The 20739-nt window shown below is 43.5% G+C and overlaps 1 protein-coding gene across 10 annotated transcripts in view; it reads right to left on the bottom strand.

The window, feature by feature from the left end:
• Nucleotides 1-20739, bottom strand: part of KCNMA1 (potassium calcium-activated channel subfamily M alpha 1) — a 756034-nt gene that overhangs the window by 289824 nt on the left and 445471 nt on the right. For all 10 annotated transcript variants that reach the window (XR_002730119.1, XM_023204859.1, XM_026455332.1 and 7 more), the window contains exons 4-5: nucleotides 15286-15379; nucleotides 13868-13979 (exon numbers count right to left, since the gene is read on the bottom strand). Coding sequence is in view for 9 of the 10 variants with exons in the window: in XM_023204859.1 (XP_023060627.1) it covers nucleotides 13868-13979; nucleotides 15286-15379 (206 nt within the window). In the remaining variant the exon portion in view is untranslated. The remainder of the gene's footprint in view (nucleotides 1-13867; nucleotides 13980-15285; nucleotides 15380-20739) is intronic.

Raw genomic sequence — 20739 nt, forward strand, 5'->3', positions numbered from 1 at the left:
GAGGCAGGAGAATTGCTTGAATCCATGAGGCAGAGGTTGCAGGGAGCCAAGATTGTGCCACTGCACTCCAGCCTGAGCAATAGTGCAAGACCCCATCTAAAAAAATAATAATAAAAATAAATTTAAAAAAAGAAAAATGGAGATCTGCTCACCACCCAGCATCTGTTCTTACTCTCATGAGCAGGCTGGGCATCTCAGTGTCTGCAAGTGGGATGACTGGGAAAGAAGATTTGTTAAAATAAGTTACCCTGCTGATGGAGAGAGGCTGGACCCTAAGAGAACCCTTCCCTTGAGGAGCGGGCTGAGAGACTCTATCCCTGGGAGAAGGTCAGAGGTGAGGCTCAACGCCTGGGAGAAGGTAGGAAGTGAGGCTCTCAGGACAGGTTAGAAATTTGGCCTGGGATCTCCCTCCTCCATTCTCCATCCCTAATCTCCAACATATCCTCTGTCTATTTTCCTCAATGAGCTGACCTATCCCAATTTCAGAGAGTTTAGGAAGCGATATCAACCAAATTGGCTCTAGAGAAAATATTAGTGACTAATAAAGTCAAGCAAAGGTGTTCATTCTTACTAGTAACCAAGGACTTGGGATACCTTAGAAGGGGATTACAAGTGGAAGATCCAAAAGCTATCAAAAAAGGGTTCTGTTGTTCACGTTGAAATTATAATACGGAATATCATATGATGAGTACATCTCAAGATGTAAATGACTCAGATTTTAATCTCAAAAACATATGAAATAAAGGATTACATTAATAAGAATACTGATATTTAGGAGCATAAAACAGCAAGGTTTACTGGAATACCAGAATCCTGGAAACGTGCATAACAGCTACAACTAGAATTCAAGTTCAGCCTCACCCTGGGCTGGACCAGCAGATCTCAAAGTGTGGCCCCCAGATCAGGAGCAGCAACATCACTTGGGAATGTGTTAACCATGCAAATCCTCAGGCCCCACCCCAGACATACTGAATCTGAAACTCTGGGGATGGAACCCACCAAATCTGTAATTTAACCACAGCTCTATGTGATTCTGATGCACTCAAAGTTTGAGAACCACCGGTCTATCTAGAATACATAGTGTGCTCGTTCCAAAGCAATTGTCCTTACCACAAACCAAAGAGCCTCGCTCAATAGATTTGGGAAAGTGCTTAAGTGTGTGTGTGTGTGTGTGTGTGTGTGTGTGTGTGTTGAAGTTTCTCGGGTATTCAGGTATGTTCCACTGGTTTAAGAACCACAACTGTGCCAGGCCCCTCAACACTGGCTACACAAGTGAAATTATTTAGAGAACTTTAAAACATTCTGGTGGCTGAGTTCACCCCCAATTCTCATGCTTGGTTAGAAATACAATCTGGCCAGGAGGACGTGTCAGAGTTCCTGGGTAATTCTAATATATACTGCCAAGATCATTTAGTCCATAGAAGAATCACTAGGAGAATTTGTTAAAACAGATCCGTCAGCCCCACCTTCCAGAGATTCTCCAGGTTTAGGGTTGAACTCCAACATTTTTGTTTCTATTAATGTCCCAGGCCATGTGCTGGCTTGCAGACTGCACGTTGAGTAGTCCTGCTCTAGGAGAAACATGTTCATATTTTAGATACCTGAAATCTACTTTGGGCTGGGATGGCCAACTTTCCTCCATCTGTTCCTCCTCTAAATTCCTATAAACTTACTGTTCTTTCTAGAGGACCCTCCAATTAAGTTATTAACATCTTATAGAGGCAAGATCTATGTTTCCCCCTTTTTGGGTGACTCCTAGCACCTAGGGATTTACACACAGTAGGTGTTCAGCTGAATAATGCAGTAGAATCCCTGAGCTGGTTTCAGGTGTTCATTTTCTCCCTATCTGATCTGCTAGCCAGGTCATTATGGCCCTGATCTCATGGAAAAGAATCGAGGCATCTATTTTTTGAAGATGATGTGAAGGTAAATATACGTCCAGTCCTAGAGATTTAGGTTGCTGAGGAGGCTGTTCCAATAATACCCCAGATGAAGTACAGCCATCTGGAGAGGTTTTGGCATCCATGCAAACCTACTGCTGAATTCGTTCCTTGAAGACATTCATTTTAGGATGGTATTTCCAATTTGGCATATAACAGAGCCATGCAAGTCAATGAGGATTTAGAATCTCTGCTACTTACGGAGGGCATCTTATTTAAAGCATGTCCCTGACAAAGCAATATCAAGGGAACACAATTGGAAATCTCTTGGAGAGGAGTAATTTCTCTAGAAGCAGTTTTAGCTATAGCAGCAACCGGAACGGCAATGAACTCCCTGAAATACATCCAAATTTTTAGTATTCCACTTGGCTGGGCTGCCTTCCTCAGAGACCAATCATAGGGACAGAATTTAATAATGGGTTCATTTTTCTTGCCACACGAGAGCAATTCCATTGCAATGCTATTCCTAAGGTGTATGGTGGCATTGAATTCCTTCTCCTTTAAAAAAAAAAAAAAAAAGAAAAGCTCCAGCCAAGACTAGAGCCCCTTGTCAGTCTATATAGGCTAACAAAATACCTTAAACTGGGTAATTTATAAACAACAGCAATTCACTGCTCACAGTTCTAGAGGCTGGGATGTCCCAGATCAAGGAGCCAACAGATTCAGCATCTGGGGAGGGTTTTTTCTCTGCTCCATGGATGGCACTTTCTTGTTTCCCTGCATGGTGGGAGGGACGAACAGCCTCCCAAGGGTTTCTTTCATAAGGGCACAAATACCATTCCTGAGGGCTCCACCCTCATGATCTAATCCTCTCCCAGAGGCCCCACCTCCAACACCACCACGGCACTGGGATTTCACTTCAACACATACATTTGGGGCAGATACAAACATTCAGACCACAGCAGCCCATAATATCTGGCATGATACTATTGCGACATGGACTAATGTTAAAAACATAGATTGTTTTTATTTATTTGGCTACTTGTATAGAAAGGGTCAAGAAGCTCAGAAGGGGGGACTGGTGAACATGGAGAAAAAAAGTAGTTTGGAGACTGGTAGGTTATAAAAAAATGTATTAACTTTTTTTTAATGAATTGAGTTTATTTTCTGAATTTCTTTTCTCATCTGGGAGTACCAGGGAAATTCTGTCAAGGAGTCTCTTGGCCTTTTGTCAGGGGACTTGACAAGAAGAAACTGCATTTAGTATTTTATCTGACCAGACAACACTATTAGAATTATCTTCTTAAGTGTAAATATAATGGCTAGGTAAGTTTATAGCTTGAGAGACAGCATAGTATCATATCGAGGAATATGGACTTTGGAGGCAGATTGCCTGGGATCAAAGCCGAGCTCTACCATTTACTCACTAGGTGACTCTCAGCAATTTATTTAACCTTCCAAAGGCTCAGTTTCCCCATCTGTAACATGGGCCTCCAAATGACACCTATTTCATAGTGCTGTTTGGAAGAGCACGTGAAACAATTTTATACTATATGTACATACACATACATACATATATATACATACATATGTAATACATGTAATATGAACACATCTAACTTTATTCTGGCTATAGAAGCACTTTTCTTTTGGATTTCTCTTTCTCTCAAACCCCCCAGCCCCCACTCTCCTAAGGACACCTGGCCCAAAAAGGAAAATCCCACTTTTACTTTTCTTTATTTCACTATTATTATTCTAAAGAAACCCACAGACTACAGACAGCAATTTACTTAGAAGGCTCTGGGCTTCAGGGAATCTAGATGTCCAAGTTGAAAGTCAGCTGCCTGAAACATGGAGTGGGTGACCTCTGGGGGCACTCAGGGTCCCTTCCTTCCAGGCTTCGGGCACTGTCACTGAGAAGCTCCCTTGGGGGAGTGGGGGGGCTTTTGGTCATAGCAGTTGAGTCACGTTATCATACGCCAAATAGCTTATGGGAGTTCAAAGTGAGCCTTTCTCCACCACTCCTAACCACTAACTGCCCATCTGAGCCATGAGCCAATTGGCCCCCCTCTCCTCTCCCCTGGCTACTTAATTGCTCACAAATCCAGCAAATTGCAGGATTAGCCTCTAGGGGGCACCAGAGACCTTTCCTCTCAGAGTCCAAAATGCCATTTCAGTAGTAGCAGAGAACAGGGTGTTCTGGAGCTGGATCATGGTCCGGCGTCTCTTTTGTTTTTTTGCCTACTGATACCTTAAGTATATTTAATTTAATTTAATTTGGGTAGGGTGGTAGAGGGTTCCTTTTTAACAATGTATTCATGATTTCTCTAGCAATTCCTCAGGAAAGTTATTTATTTCTTTTAGATACAGAATTTTTACCATTGGTCCATTTACTCAAAATCACTTCAGAAAACATTTGCTAAGCTTCCACTATGTGCAAGAGTGTTCCGGGCATACAAAAAGTAAAAAGCCATGGTGTGTGCTGTCATGGACTCATTCTAGAGCAGCGTGTCCCCACACAACTGTCTGTGATGACAGAATGTTCCACATTTGTGCTGTCCAGTTCCACAGCCAATGAGCCACATGGGGCTCTTGAGCACCTGAAAAACAGCTGGTAGGATGGAGGAGCTGAGCTTTTAATGTTAAATAGGCAAATGTGGCTAGAAGCTACCATACTGGATAGCACAATATATTAGTTTAGTGCAAAAGTAATTGTGGTTTTGGCCATTTTTAAGTGGATTGGAAAGCCTGGCTACTTAAAGTGTGGTCCACAGAGCAGAAGCATCACTACACCTGAGAGCTGGTGAAAACGTAGATCTTTGACCTTAGCATAGGCTTCCTAAATCAGAAACTGCATTCTAACAAGATCTCCTGGTGCTTCTAATGCACAGTAAAGTTTAGAAAGTTAAGAGATGTATACAAGTGGTTCTCATCCTGACTGCACTTCAGACACAACTGAGGAACATTAAAAGATGCTGAGCCTACGTCACACCCTCCACCCAGAGATTCTTAGGTTAATGGTTTCAAGGCTTGGCCTGAACATGAAGAGTTTTAAAAGCACTCTGGGGGGATTCCAATAAAAATTTGAGAACCATCCCAGCATAAGTGGGTACGGTGGCTCCAAAACTGGAGATCACCAGGAGTGTTTGTTAAAACACAGATTGCGGCTCCAACTCGCAGTTTCTGACCCATGGGTCTTGCTTGAGCTCTAAGCATCCTCATGTGTAACAAGTCCCCAGTAACGCTGATGCTGCTGATCCAGGAAGCACACTTTGAGAACCACTGGTCTAATCATTTTAAAAGATGGGCTCCAGAATTGGACTAACCTGAGTCTTGGACCTGCCACTTACTTAGACCCTGAACCTCAGCTTCCCACACTGTAAACCTGGGCTATGAATATCTACTCATCGTGTTATTGTGAATATTAACTCAGAGAATGACTATGAGATGCTGGCACAGTGCCTACTTTTAATAAGCAATCGATAACTGTTCATTACTATCATGATCCTAAGAAGACTCACTCAACAAATGTGAACTATGTGTCAGGCACTGTTCCAGGTACTAGAGACATAGCCAAAAACAAGGGGGCCACAGTCCCTGCCACATGGCTGTCATGGAACCTGCATTCCTACCTGTCAGTACAAAGCAGGCTGTGTATGGTGCTCCTATAGCACAGATCCTAACAGCACAATAAAAAGGTCAGAGAGGCCGGGCGCAGTGGCTCACGCCTGTAATCCCAGCACTTTGGGAGGCCGAGGCGGGTGGATCATAAGATCAGGAGATCAAGACCATCCCGGCTAACATGGTGAAACCCCATCTCTACTAAAAATACAAAAAAATTAGCCGGGTGTGGTGGCGGGTACCTGTAGTCCCATCTACTCAGGAGGCTGAGGCAGGAGAGTGGCATGAACCTGGGAGGCGGAGCTGGCAGTGAGCCGAGATCGCGCCACTGCACTCGAGCCTGGACAACAGAACGAGACCCCACCTAAAAAAAAAAAAAAAAAATAGAGAGGAATTCATTCCAATGGATAAGAATGGGAAAGCTGCACACAGGAGGTGGAGTCAGAGATGTGCCTTAATGGGGAGAAGGATTACAACCTGCAGAGTGCGGGCAGGAACTTCCTCATGACCAGGCACAGGGCAGAGACAGCAAGAGGATGCAGCTAGCAGCCTAGTGGAGCTGGGGCAGGAAGTACAGAGAAAGGGGAGACAGGAGGCATGGCTGTGCATATGGGGATGCTGACCAGGGTCTGCCTCCGCTCTCTGGCCAAACCATACTAATTGTGTTTGTTTAAAACCCAAACACTGAAAATTACTGATGTCAGGAAACTGAAACCAGGCCACGGCTTTCATTCTTGATTATTCTTACTAAATGCAGAGGCCAGTCAACAGAAGGTCCAGGGATTCACAGAATCATCCTGGCCCTGCCTGAAGGTGGGGTTCTTCAGCCAAGCAGGTGGCTTTGGGGCCAGATGCTCCATTGAAGCAGAGGAACAACAGAGAGATGCTTGAGACTTCAACTGAGCCCTGGGTGGGGTGACCATTAAAAAGAGTGGTGTGCTGACCCCATCCACCACTTCCTTTAGGAAAATGGCGGCCTACTACCACAACTCTTTGGTCTCATTTGGGTTTCTCTGTAAACTCCAGAAAGCAAAAAAGCATGATTCCTAAAAAAGAGGGCTTCTAGATGGAGGTTATGCAGACCTAATAGGTTCCCCTCAGTTGCTGCAGCTGCAAAGGAAGGGGCACCCAAACCTCAGGGTAAGTTACATAAAAACAACAGGTAACAGGCAAGTCTGTCTAGCAACTCACATGTTCCCATGAAAAGAAAAAAAACATGTCACTCCACGGAAGTGAGGGGTGTGGGAAGGTTTTGGGCATCAATAAGGCTCTCCCCAAGGGTCTCTTCCCTAACAGGCTGGAAAATACCATGAAGCGGGGCCCCGAAGGGCCGTGAATGACCCCTGATGCAAAGGACTCCAAAAGGCTATGCAGAGCTTTTGGCACATCTGAACAGGGGCCTGGATCCCAGCACTCCCTCTTCTGGGCTCTGACTTTGGCAAGTCACTCAACCCCTCAGATTCCTCTTTGGAAATAATAAAAGGAATAATAATATGCCCCTTTTGGTAGGTAGAACGATGACCCCCAAATATGTCCATGTTAATCTTGGAACCTATGAATATGGCCATTTACATGCCAGAAGGAAATGAAGGCAGCAGGCAAATTAAGGTTGTTGATGGACTGACCTGGAGATGGGAAGAGTATCCTGGAGTATCCAGGTGGGCCCAATGTAATCACAAGAGTCCTTTAAAGTAGAAGAGGGAGGCAAAGAAGAGATGGCAGGAAGCAAGATCAGAGTGATGCAAGGTGGAAATGAACCCTCAGTTGCTGGCTGTGAAGGTGGAGAAAGGGGCCATGAGCCAAGGGGTGTAGGCAGCCTCTAGAAGCTGGAAAAGGCAAGGACATGGAATCTTCCCTAGAGCCTCTGGAGAGACCCATGTTGGACTTCTCACCCACAGAACTGCTTGGAAATGGAAAACTACTATACCATTTTGCAGGGTTGTGAGACTGATGTTTGGCAATCAGCAAGGCCTCTCTCTCTTCCTTCCTTCCTTCTTACCTTCCTTCCTTCCTTCCTTCCTGCCTGCCTTCCTTCCTTCCTTCTTACCTTCCTTCCTTCTTCCTTTCCTTTCCTTACCTCCTTCCTTCCTTCTTTCACTCTCTTTCTTCCTTCCTTCTTTCCTTTTTTCCTTCCTTCCTTCTTTCCTTTTCTTTTCCTTCCTTCCTTCCTCTTTCTCTCTCTCTCTCTTCCTTACTTCCTTCCTTCTTTCCTTCCTTCCATCTTCCTTTCCTTTCCTTTCCTTACCTCCTTCCTCCCTTCTTTTGCTCTCTTTCTTCCTTCCTTCTTTCCTTCCTTTTCCTTCCTTCCTTCCTCTTTCTCTCTCTTCCTTCCTTCTTTCCCTTCTTCCTTCCTTCCTTCTTTCCTCTTCTCTTTCCTTCCTTTTCTTTTCCTTCCTTCCTTCCACTTTCTCTCTTTCTCTCTCTCTTCCTTCTTTCTCTCTTTCTCTCTCCCTCCCTTTCTTTCTTCCTTTCTTTCTTTTCTTTTCTTTCTTTCACAGGGTCTTACTATGTTGCCCAAGTTGCTCTCAAACACCTGAGCTCAGGGGTCCTCTTGCCTCAGCCTCCCAAGTAGCAAGGCCACTTTCTTCTCTAGGCTGCTATTCGCTTCTGTAGGTACATACCATGCTCCACACATACTAGGCTTTATTCTCCCTGTCTTAGCCCATTATTGCAGCCTCCACTGAGCCCCAGCCTCTCACAGAAGCCTATCCTCATTCTCCCACCCACGTGAGCTCTTGCTCCTCTGAACTCCCACAGCCTTTACAGCCTGTACCTCACAATTACGGGCTTAATTATATAGTGGGTAGTGTTACCTGCTGTCACTGCATGTGTGTTTATTTTGGTTCCAAAATGAGATTGCAACCTTAGTCTCAAACAGGAACAATGTTTTGTCCTTTCGCTGTTGTTGTTTTTAAGCACCTGTGCTTTTTTATATAATCCTGTTTTTATTGCCTTCTGACACACAAAAAAGGACTGCTTGGGCATATATTTATAAGCAGATACCCTACATCATTGCAATTGCCCTGTGATTGGGCATTAACTCATTTTTCTATTTCCTAGCAGAGTTTTCTATTTTCTAGCAGAGTTTACTGAAGGTTTTAAGGTTTAAGGTCTAAGGCCAGTTCTGATACAGACAATAGAATCAAGTTTATGGTTTTCCAATCATGGTTCCAGTGACCATGGTCCCTTATCATACCCCAATTTTATCAAAGAACAGGGGATGGTGTTGGGAATCACAGTACCGGTAGGATACAGGGTGTTCCAGTATGTGTTCCTCTCATCCCAGTGCTGAGCGCATAGTAGGCAATAAAAATGGGCTAGAAAACTGGCTGGTGAGTGCATCATTACTTTTCCCCTACTCCCTTCTTTAAATCCCACAAGATCACCCTCAACAAAAACATACACACAGGCAAGGTGCAGTGGCTCACACCTGTAATCCCAGCACTTTGGGAGGCTGAGACGGGTAGATCATCTGAGGTCAGGAGTTTGAGACCAGCCTGGGCAACATGGCAACCTTGTCTCTACTAAAAATACAAAAATTAGCTCGGCGTGGTGGTGAGTGCCTGTAATCTGAGCTATCGGGGAGGCTGAGGCAGGAGAATTGCTTGAATCCGGGAGGCAGAGGTTGCAGTGAGCCAATATTGCACCACTGTACTCCAGCCTGGGCAACAAGAGCGAAACTCCATAAAACAAAAACAAAAAGAAAAATACATACACACAAACAGAGGCAGCACAGCTCATCGACCTACCTTGGGGATACATTCCCAAAAGAGAATGAGACAGACGGACAAATGAGTTCTCCTTGGAGCATGTTATTCAAATCTCAAAATAAGATATAGCTCTCATTTCAAGGTGCATTTATTTTAGTGAGGTTGGGATTTGTAAGGGAAACAAAATGAATAAGTTGGTGGGTGGGGACAGGAATTAAAATAAGCAGCGTCTTGCTGCTTGTCGACATGAGTGTCCTCACATCCGCTGCCTTATTTTTTATTCTGTTCTGGTTTGTTTTCTCTTGTGGTGCTTTAAAATATGATAGGTAGATTAGAAAGAGAGGCCGAGGTAATCCTGGCTTCTGTTCATTAAGCTCGTATGAAGTACGTGTTGTTCTACTCACATTACCTCAGTGAATCCCTATGAGGTGGGTGCTATAATTAACCCCATTGTACAGGTGAGACAACTGAGCCTGAGGAAGATAAAATGCTCATGCTAAGTGTCCCATCAGCAAATGAGTGAGTCAAAATGTGGACTGAGTTGGTGGAGCTCAGAGCTGAGCTTCAATCTACTCTGCGCTAATATCTGGGGATGTGCTTAAGCTCCAGTCTCTCTGTCCCAGATGGAGCAGGTTGGATCTCCAAGCTGCTGAGGGGCACTAGGACTCGGGAGATACCAGGCTAGCTCTGCGTTCTTCTGGTCCTCCTGGCATTTCTAGAAACTGGAGGTGGGCAAGGAGGAGGGGGAGAGAGGAGCCAGGAGAACATGGGAGTCTTAAATAAGATCTCTTCCCTCTCTTCCTGCCTGGCGTGAAGCCCTTTATGAGTAAGCACCAATGGAGGGATGCCAACACAACGCAGCAAAACCAGCCCTGTCATTCCCAACCCAGGACTCCTAACTGCAAATCATTCAAGGGTAAGGACACAGAAAGAAGAGCAGAGGAAGAGTGTGGACATAAAGTCAGACCACATCTTGGGGAATGCTCCCCTCCCACCACTACCAGGAGATGTGACCTTGGACAAGATATCTCTCTGAGCCTCAGTCTCTTCATCTGTAAATGGGGAAATGACAAGTCCTGCCTCATAGGTTTGCTCTGAGGATTGAGTCCATGTATGTGAGGGGCTTTCCAGAGTGCCCATCACACAGTAGAAGCTGACTACATATTAGTGTCGCTAAGAGTACACCGTTACATGCACTAGGATGATCTGTGCAATGAATATATTCTGTACTACACAACACACAATCATATGCCAACAATTGAAAACTAAACATGGTGCGGGCAGCGTTCTGGGAAAGGTACGGGCAGGGGCCTGCATTCACTCTGGCTTTTATCTCCCACAGAGCCAGCTACTGCACAGTCCTACCCTCAGCAGGGCTGGGAAAGTTTGTGCAGGAGAATTGGCATAGACTTCGGTTTCCTGCATCTTATCCCAAACCTCAGCCAGAAAAGGCAGCACCCTTCCACTTTCCAGGAGAAGGGCAGCCAAGCCTGAAATGCCCCTATTTAATGGGATTATTTCTTCTCCTTTATAAGTCATATCTCATGGGAATGTTCATTTGCTCTCTGGCAGCTCATCAGTACAATAATTGTTTCACAATGTAATAACCCATGTATTAAGTCAGATGAGAACCTCCTTGAAATATTATTATCCTGAATCCTCTTCCGTCACAGGGAGATAAGTTTTAGATCTCACCCAAGGAGATTTCGTTACCAAAGAACCCAAAGCATTTCATTACAGGTGCTTTCTCCTACAAGAGGAGAGACATTATTTTTTATTTTTGTTATTATTATTTCATAGACGAAAAGGTATTGTTCTATGGGTTCAATTTCAACAGCACTTATGCTTCCTAATCATACTATGTCATTTACTTCCTTATTAGGTTCAGTGTTTCCTGCTTTCCCCACACCTGCAGTATAGGAGCGTAGGGGGATAGGACTCTATTTCTACACTGTTGTTTCTCAGTCATCTGGGATGGTACCTGACATATAGTAGATGCTCAATAAATATTAATATACAAATGGAAGCGAGCACATTTAGAGCACATTTCTTTTGGAAAACGACCACAGTTGATGCAAAGATATATCTCATTACAATTCATTCCAATCTCTTTTATTTCCTATTCAATTAGTTTTTGCCCCCATTCTATGTTTGTGCCAATAGATTTTTTATGAGATCAGAACATATCTCCAAAAATCAGAATTAAATCATCCACAAGAAGGTTATGGATTTCAAAGCATACCAGAACTCCTAGCGCTAAAATGCTTCAGAGAACGTATCACTCACCACAAGAAGGCTCAGCTCCACACCTTTACTGGGGGCATGTTCTGCTCACTGCAGAGGAGGATGTCTCCACCACAGTCACCAGGGAGCCCTTCCATCACCCAGGCCCACAGGGGCCCAAGAGAGAATGGACACTGGCAGAAAGTGCAGATTCAGGAAGTATGAGGACTAGAAGGTAATTTCATTTAACCTCCATTCTTCAGATGGGAAAACTGAGGATCCAGAAAAGCAAAGTGGTTGTTCGAATGCACAGGGTAATTAAGCACAGCCAGGTGAAGAAGGCAGATGCCACCTGTCCCCTTCCCCGTCAATTTCCCTGTGTGTGCATGGGTGTGTGTTTGAACTCTTAGCAACAAGATGTTTTAAAAGGACTCCCTGTTAACAGCTCATCCATAATTTTGACTCAGGGATGCTGCTGATAGAATTCTACTAGCTTCCCTGTCCACCCCAATGACATAGATCCTAAATTTCCCATTAATGACTCAAGAGCCTCAAAGACTTTCTGAGCTAAAAGATTCTTCAAGATCATCTAGCCAAATCTTTATCTCACAGATGAAAAACAATGGGCTAGGAAAAGTGAGCTCCCAAGTCACAAAGCCAGTTAACAGTGAAGCTACAGCAGCTGGGACCGCTGACAACCAGGGACACGTAAGTTACACTGAGGACACTTTTCAGATTTGTGTGTGACTCTACTAGCCTCATCAGGATAAGGAGAAAATAAGGAGGAAGCGGGATATGATAAGCAAAAAATCTAGTCTAACCAAGCATATCTCAGGTCCAAAATGAAAACTTTTCCTTAGAGCAAGAGAATATAATTCTCATAAGAAAACTAGTAGCAAAAGAAATCTTTTTAGGATATGGACACATACATACGTGTATGCATGCACACATGTGTATGTGCATACAATATAGAGAGTACCACACATACTATATTAAGGAGATGCTTATTTTTAAAAAATACTTGACACTAGGTATATAATAAATTAACAGTGCTAACAATGGCATCAAAATGGATTGCTAGTGGAAGCCTATCTTGACACAATATTTTTTTAAGTTATCCATCAATGTCTGCACAAAAGAAAATACACATATTCTTTGAACCAGCAATTCCTCTTCCAGGAACCTGGAACTATTGATAGAAATAGAATTATACAAATATATGAATAACAGTGTTTATTAAACCATGTTTCTAGCAGCAATAAAAGGAAAAGAAAAACATTCAGGTGGTCTATCATTAGGGTTACGGCTGAATATACTGTGATACAAACAAATTATGGAGTCTTATACAACTGTTATAAAATGAGTTATCACAGAGCTGAAGGGATGTCCATCACGATTAGTGAGGAAGTCAAATTCTGGTGCAATGTAATTGTTTGATACAATTTCTCATACAAACACCACCATCTCTAAAACACTATTATGTGTGCACATGTGAAGGCCTGGGAACCCTGGGTGTTTAAAGGAGGAGGCAGTGATGGATGCAAGGGGGAAAGATGATGAATGTGTTCTTCACACATCTTTGTTTTCACTGATTACAACGCATGCATATTGCTTTTTAAATAATTAACTTAAGCCAAAATTCCTAAAAACTAAGGACAGAAGGAACCCACAGAGAGTCCTCCAGGTTCTGTTTCAGCCTCCCTTCTTCCCTAGTAGACCCCAGGACAGCAGGAATACTCTGAATTCAGGGAAAAAATGAAATCAACGCAGCAATGAGAAACCTGAAGCTGTCTCTCTAAGCCTGGACTTCCAGGACTATTCTCTAGTCAAGTTACTTTCCCCACTAAAGTGTTCTAGTCCTGGTCCAGGAAGTGCCCTGAACAGTACAGCCCAGCAGCACTCTCCCGTTAACCCAGAAAGGGACCTCAGTCTCCTGTAAGGTGAGAGATGACTCAAGAAACTTCATCTCTCCCTGCCCTCCAAAGAACCTTGTACCTATAAATAGACCATGCAGAACCCACTTTTTGGAAGCAGACCGAAGCTAACTTTGGCAGGCAGGCCTCTGGGGTGCCTGAGCCAGCCACTTGGAAAGTTGGCTTTACCACCATGGGCTTCTTAATCCGGTCCTGACTCTAAGTTCCTGAATGAAAAGTGACAGAACCACGAACATAAAGGACCTGGCTGTGACAGTGATGACCACTAGGCTTCAACAATTATAAAACTGCATTACCTGAAGCACAAACTGTGCAAACCCTTCGGGGCTAGTGCTCCAAAGAGAGCTGCCACCATCAACTTCTAAAACTCCAAGAGCATTGTTCACATTAATACATACAATGTTCTTTGTAGGGAGATAGCCCCCTGGTCCACTGCAAATTCTGTCCTTCAGCCAGGACTCAGGAACCAGGAAGGAGAAGGAAAGAGAGGTTGACTTACCAAGCCAACTTCTGTTTAAGTACACAGACACAAACACAGGAGGCACCGTGAAGAAATCCACTACAGAGTTCACTTCCAGCCAGAACCACAGCTTATCGTTGGCTGCAATAAACTGGAGGAAAGAAGAAAAAAGAAAGAGAAAAAACATGAGAAGCATGGTGCCGGCATCCAAAGTACACTCTTTTCTCAAAGGGTAAGTTTTGAGTTTTCATAGGGGTAAGTTTTGAATTTCCATAGGGCCACCACACCCGGCTATTTTTTGTATTTTTAGTAAAGATAGGATTTCACCATGTTGGCCAGGCTGGTCTCAAGCTCCCGACCACAAGGGATCTACCCCGCTCAGCCTCCCAAAGTGCTGGGATTACAGGCATGAGCCACCACACCTGGCCTATTTCTATTTAATTTTTAAGGTCTGGAGGGAGAGGTTATGTCCTTCTCACATCTACACAAAGCACATGCTTTTATGGTTGGACACACATGTTTTCTAGTGCCCCATATAGAGCCCTAAATAGACGAACTATATGATATGTTAGTCTTACAGAAAGATCAGGCAGTGTATTTTTCTGTGGTTTTCAACAGCTTCATAGGGAAGATTGGGTGATTTTACTTTTATTAGACTCATTCATGTAAATATAACTATAAATAAAGCACATATGTACACATTCACACACACACACACCTCTGTCCATCTACTCTCCTCACCCTCCTTTCATTCATACTCACAACTTCTCTCTCAGGGCTCAGCTAAGTGAACACTGCTAAACATAATTTTAAGAGCTGAAGTGGTTTATTTCTATTTACTTTCGTTTTGTTTTATTTTTTGAGATGGAGTCTTACTCTGTCGCTCAGGCTGGAGTGCAGTGGCATGATCTCTGGCTCAGTGCAACCTCTGCCTCCCAGGTTCAAGTAATTCTCCTGTCTCAGCCTCCCGAGTAGCTGGGATTACAGATGCCCACCACCATGCCTGGCTAACTTTTGTATTTTTAGTAGAGATGGGATTTCACCACGTTGGCCCAGCTGGTCTCGAACTCCTGACCTCAGATGATCCACCTGCCTCAGTCTCCCAAAGTGCCGGGATTACAGGCCTGAGTGCCCACATCCGGCCTATTTCTATTTAATTTTTAAGGGAACATGGCATTGTGTGAAGAGAGATAAGAAACAATCCACCTGTGGATACATCATCAATTTTCTTCAATCCCTATTTCTCCCCCTTGAAACAAAACTGATGTGAATTCCAGAAAATGCTTAGCTAAGGAGCGGGTTCTCTCCCAGACTGAAAAGCAGAATGCAGCTGTGCTGTCTCTCCTGGAAACACTGGGTTTTATCTTGACCGTGAGAGCAGACGCTGATGGGGATGATCCCTGGGTCCCAGACTGAAACACCCCATTGTGATACTGAGTAATGTTGCACAAACTTACCCGCAAGCCAAAGTAGAGAAGGAAGAACACGTTGAAAGCCATGTCGATCTGTAATGTGAAATCTTTGTAGAAATTCTGGCAGGATTCTATTGGGCTATTAGACAGGAAGAAGAAAATGCAAGAGGTAAATGACAGGTAGTATCATCCAGTCTCCCACGATGCTGAGAAGTGGCAGTGCTTAGGATAGACGATGAAATGAATATTCATAAAAGAAAACATTTGGTCTTTCTGCCTCCTGGGATCATCAAGCAAGCATTGCCAAGGGGTCTTTCCATTCAACCATTCGGGAACTACTGTTCATTTATTTGTTGCTTTTGAAATTATTATATATCTATCATTTTTTATCATCATTCAGCAGTTGAACGAAGAATCTAAAGAGGAACATGCAGATATCTCAGAGGAAGGACAAGCAGGAGAGGCCTCCAAATTCCTTAATTTCATATTAACCCTTAAAGAACTTCTTTCTTTCTTTGAGAGGACACATACCAAAGCTAAAACACAGTTCTTCATGCCCTCCAACACATTGGCAGTGGGGCCCGTTTTCAATTAAACATGGTGGTTGTGTTTTGGACCTTTTAAAAACCATTAGTTGATTAATAAATATAGGACCCAGGAGCATCTCAAGAAAGCTAGAGAGGAGAGGATCCTGGGTGAGGTTCTGGCTAGACTAAGCACGGACTTTCTGTGCAGGACTTGCATCTGGGGAAAGAAGTATTGTCCAACTGGCCAAATTCAGACCATTAAACCAAAATGTTGAAGCAGTACTCTAAGGGTTAATTTTTTTTTTTTTTTTTTGGCATGCATGCTAATTGACTTGGTGTGTGTGTCGAGCAGCCAATGCGAACCCCCAGCACACTCTACTTCAAGAGTCGCCAGTTCAAAAGGGTACTACTATACAAACTGGTACAAGACCTGTGTGCTTTCCTGTGTCAAACTGATCAGAGGATCAGTGTGTGGAAAGTCCCAAGGTTTGGGCTGGGTGGGAAGCAGGAAAGCCTCATAAACACTCAAAGCTGTGAATGGAAATTCATATAGTATTCTGTGATCAGGTAAATAGTAACACCCAGGCCAGGAACGTGAAGGTGAAGTGAGGTGAGGGAAAGGAGACAGAATACCAAGAGAAGCAAAACACTTTCCCTAACGGGAAGCGACATAGACCTCCTCCCTCCAGGAGAGGGCCAGCTTGAGAAATGGAAGATGAAGGATTTCCTAGTAGTGCCAGTTTGGAAATCACTATGTGCAATACCAGTTAGTATAGTTGCACTTCTATAAGGACACCGCTTGGCTGTTCAACAGGCAGGAATCTGTGCAGTAGAGGAACTCAGGGCCCACTTAGAGGCAGGGTGAGTTAGTCTGTGGGAATCTCTGATCATGTTCCATGCACTGGATTTATCCATTCTTCATCTCTGCTACAAGTCAAACATGCCCTACGTCATCTCCCAAATCACGTGGAAAAATCTCCAGACAAGCATTAAGAGTAACCTATATTTGCAGTCACAAACTAGGCAGACTGAACAAAAAACAACACTGAAAAACAGTTCTTTAAAAAAAAAAACAAAAAACAAAAAATGACAATTACCAGGTTTTCACTAAGGTAGGGAAGTGGGTAGAAATACAGCATGGAATTTGGTTAGTCCAATGCTGAAAGGAGACACAAGCAAGGAAGCCAAACATCACAGCCTGCCATGGCTCTAGGCCTGCTCTCCTACACAGGTATTAATTTTGATGAAAAAAGGAAAATCCAGGCTACAGTGAATCGGTGACACTTTTGCAATTCTCAGGCCATGGGGGTGCTTGTTTTTGTTTCAAAAACAAGACCCAAAGGTCCATGGGTGTCAGAGTTCCCAGTCACCCTAGTTGCAGTGAAAAATGTGCATGAACTGGGTTGACCAGAAATCCTATAGATTCCAGGGTTGAAGAGACAATGCATCTCTATGTTATGGAAGCCACCGGCAGGATACGTTACTAAAGAGTAAATAGTGTGTGTGTGTGTGTGTGTGTGTGTGTGTGTGTGTGTGTGTGTGTGTAAAAGAATAAGCAAACAAGGATGGGGAGATCTGTAGGTAACTACTGTACTCAGGTGCTCACTTGTGCCAGCGGGGACTCACATAGTTATGCATTATAAACTCATAGTCATCAAGATTGATGTATATGCAGTCAAGGGGAGAGAAAAAAAGTATTGGTTCCCAAAACTATCATGGAAAACTGACTATTGTTTCACCAAGGCCAAAACCTGACTGTTGCCCTCACAGTTGTTACTGGTGGAGTTACTGGTGGCATATTTGGGGCCATCATGAATTCCCTAGCTCCTATTAATTCCATGGCCTCTGTGGTTAATTTGGTGGTAACCTAGAAATACAGCTAATTGGAAAAGTATTTGCTAGGCTGTGGTAGAAAATGGATTAGCTGGGGGAGAGATGTGAGCTGAATGCCACGGAGGACATTTGGATTCAACATAAATGGAAACAGGTATTGAGAAGAGCATAAGGAATTGGCTGCAGCAACTTCTCCACTGTTTCTTACCTTCCTGGTCCTTTCTGTCATCTCTTCTCATAATGCTTATGTTCAATGGCCACAATGAAAGGGCTTGAAGCTACAGGACATGGTGTTGAAAAACGCACCTTACCAACACCCCTGGTTTACAGGAAACATGTTGAAGCCATACAAGACCTTTTCTCTAATCCTTTCAAAAAATGTAGAACCGATTTCATCATGTTTCATTATCATTCCTTGAGTACTAGGCTTGGAGCTGAAATACTAGAGGAAGTAAATGATGCCGCTGGTGCAAGTGGCTTTTCCTCTGACTGAAGCTGGAAGGTAATATGAGCAAACCCCAGTGATATGAGGGGGCAGGGGGCAGGCAGAGAAGCAGGAAACTCTGGGACAAAAGACCCAGCTAGGATGAGTGATTGGGCAATGTATTTTCTATCCCTTTTAGCTATTTCCTGCTTGCCACTACAGCCCCAGCAGAAATGTCCTGCCTGATTTTTTTCAAGTGGCAACAGAACTGTTTATCAGATCCCCTCTGAGATAAGTCCTCTGAGTGCCTATAGTGCACACACTCGCACAATCACAGACCACAGAGTGGAGCTTCCAAAGCCCCATTATTTCATTCCTCAGATGGAAACAACCCATGGAGACGTTCATTGATCCTTTAAAAAAAGAATACGTAATTCAACAACAAAAGAGTTGGCCATATCAACCAGGATTTACTTTCCTCCCAAAGAGACTTTATCTTAATGATTAATGCACATTACAGGATGGAGAATGAAATACAAACACCTCTCCCTTCTTGTGTAAAGTAGGAGGAGTTTCCTTGTCTAGATACACAGAAACTTCAAAAGCTAGCAAAGAAATTATGCTTTAAAGAAAAAAAAAAAAAACTACAAAGGAAAGTAACTCCGGATCACACACAGACTTAGATTTCCAGTCTGATGAGGCATATCCACCTCAGAAGGATTTACACGGTATATGTTGCCAATAGGAAAAAAAAAAAAAGGCGGAGTTTCACGAACTGAAATAACACTGTTCTGCCTCCGGTAGTAAAAAACTGACTTACCCTAAATTGCTACGGGTTAACTAACTTAACTTACATCCTCTTTACAATTAGAGGATACAAGATACTTGGTAAGTGACAGACTATTCATTTCTAGGCTCCCATAATCCATGAAACAAGCGTGATACTAAAACCGTAGGCAAATTTAGCATTTTGACCAGGACTCCATGACTGGGCACCTTCAAAAGAGCCTCCGTAAAGAGATGATTCTTATGGAGTGAAGGTTCAGTTGTAGGGTAGAGGTTGAAATACAAACTCCTGTTTCCTCTTGGCCATCAAGTAAGTATATCCTCAGCATTTAGATGCCTCTACAGAGGAAAATAAGACTCACCCAAAGTGGGAAATGTTTCTCTTTCCTCATCTACTTAGTAATCAAATTTTCAAAAAGACTCTTGAGCAGGAAGATCCAACAGACCTTCCCGAAGACTAACTTAAGAACTTGTCTTTTCAGAGCACCAGGCAAGTGAGGGTTACTCAGGTTTTCTTTCAGAGGGCAGGAGCTCTAAGCACAAAATCTCACTGCTAGCAGTGCTTCCTCTGGGCACCTTCCTCATCTCCAAGAGGGAAGGATCGCCCCCTCTTCGCAGCCTCTAAACTTCCCTGGGTTTGCTGCAGTCTGTTTTCCCACCTTCCTGAGTCTGGCTGCCGAACCCTGTGAAGCTAGTTCTTCAGGGTAGTCGTTCTCAAACTTTGGCATGCAGTTGGAGGGCTTGTTAAAATCTTGCTGGGCTCCATCCCCAGTCTCTGATTTAGTAGATTTGGGGGTGGGGGCCGTAGATGTTGCATTTCTCACAATTTCCCAGATCATGGGGATGCTGCTCCTCTGGGAACACCACTTTGAGACCTGCCACTCCCAAAAACCTTTCTTGCAACTGCACACTAATTATAGGTGTCGCTGCTCAAGAAACTTCTCATTCAGACCTGAACAGAGATGATTTAGTGTTTGAGCCTGCCTCCAGATAACCAGCTGCATACCACTTAGCTAATTGCTGAGATCAAGGGGTTGAACAGACATTTTCTGTTACAGAGGCAAACGAGGGGGTGAAAAAATTAAAAAGATACAGGGAAGCAATTGCAGTGCCACTGTGCAAGCTTCACCAGTGGACATTCCAATTAACAATCAGAGAGTACCTGCTGAGCACATTTTTGATTAAGATTAAAAGGAAAAATGATGAAGTACAGATGGGGAGGGGTTACGGAGACCATCATTTATAGGGGATAAAGAAATGGTAAGTAGCTTAAGAATAACAACAACAATAACACACACCCAAGATGATTTAATAGGGAAGGGACTGGCTGAAGAACAAGATAGCATTTTGTGAAATAATTTCCAACATTCAAATTCTCCTCACTCTTGCAGCTAGTCCCTTTATAAACTGAATGGGGCCCTCTCAATTCCCACCTGGATTATGAACAGGCAGAGTTCAGGCCCACAGCACCACAGACATGAGTCAACACAATAAGCCTAATGATTCTAGACTCTTCTCCAAGTCTCACCTCTGCAATGCTGCAAATTAATTTAATTAAAAGATGTCATTCATCCACCATCATGGTCCCCTCCTGTTTCATACATTAACTCTAAGCCTAGCTAGGAAGAACTTCTAAAACCTAAACTCATCCTACATCTCCTACTTTATTTTCTACTATATTTCAGTCCAAACTTTTGCCTTCATTATTTCATGAATGTGACCCATGTATTCCCTAATTTTAAATCTATGCCTTCTCTGTGGCCTCTTCAACTGCTCTTTACTCTTTGTGTTCAAACCTTGGGCAGTCTTTGAGGCCAACCTCAAGACTTGATTCAGCAAACTACTTGTGCCCTCATTGACCTCTCCCATCTCTGAATTCCCATGCTACTGGGAGCAAAAAATTCTAAACTGTCTCATTATGTTCATATT

The sequence above is a fragment of the Piliocolobus tephrosceles genome, chromosome 9 (genome assembly GCF_002776525.5).
Source record: "Piliocolobus tephrosceles isolate RC106 chromosome 9, ASM277652v3, whole genome shotgun sequence".
Taxonomy (NCBI): Eukaryota; Metazoa; Chordata; class Mammalia; order Primates; family Cercopithecidae; genus Piliocolobus; species Piliocolobus tephrosceles.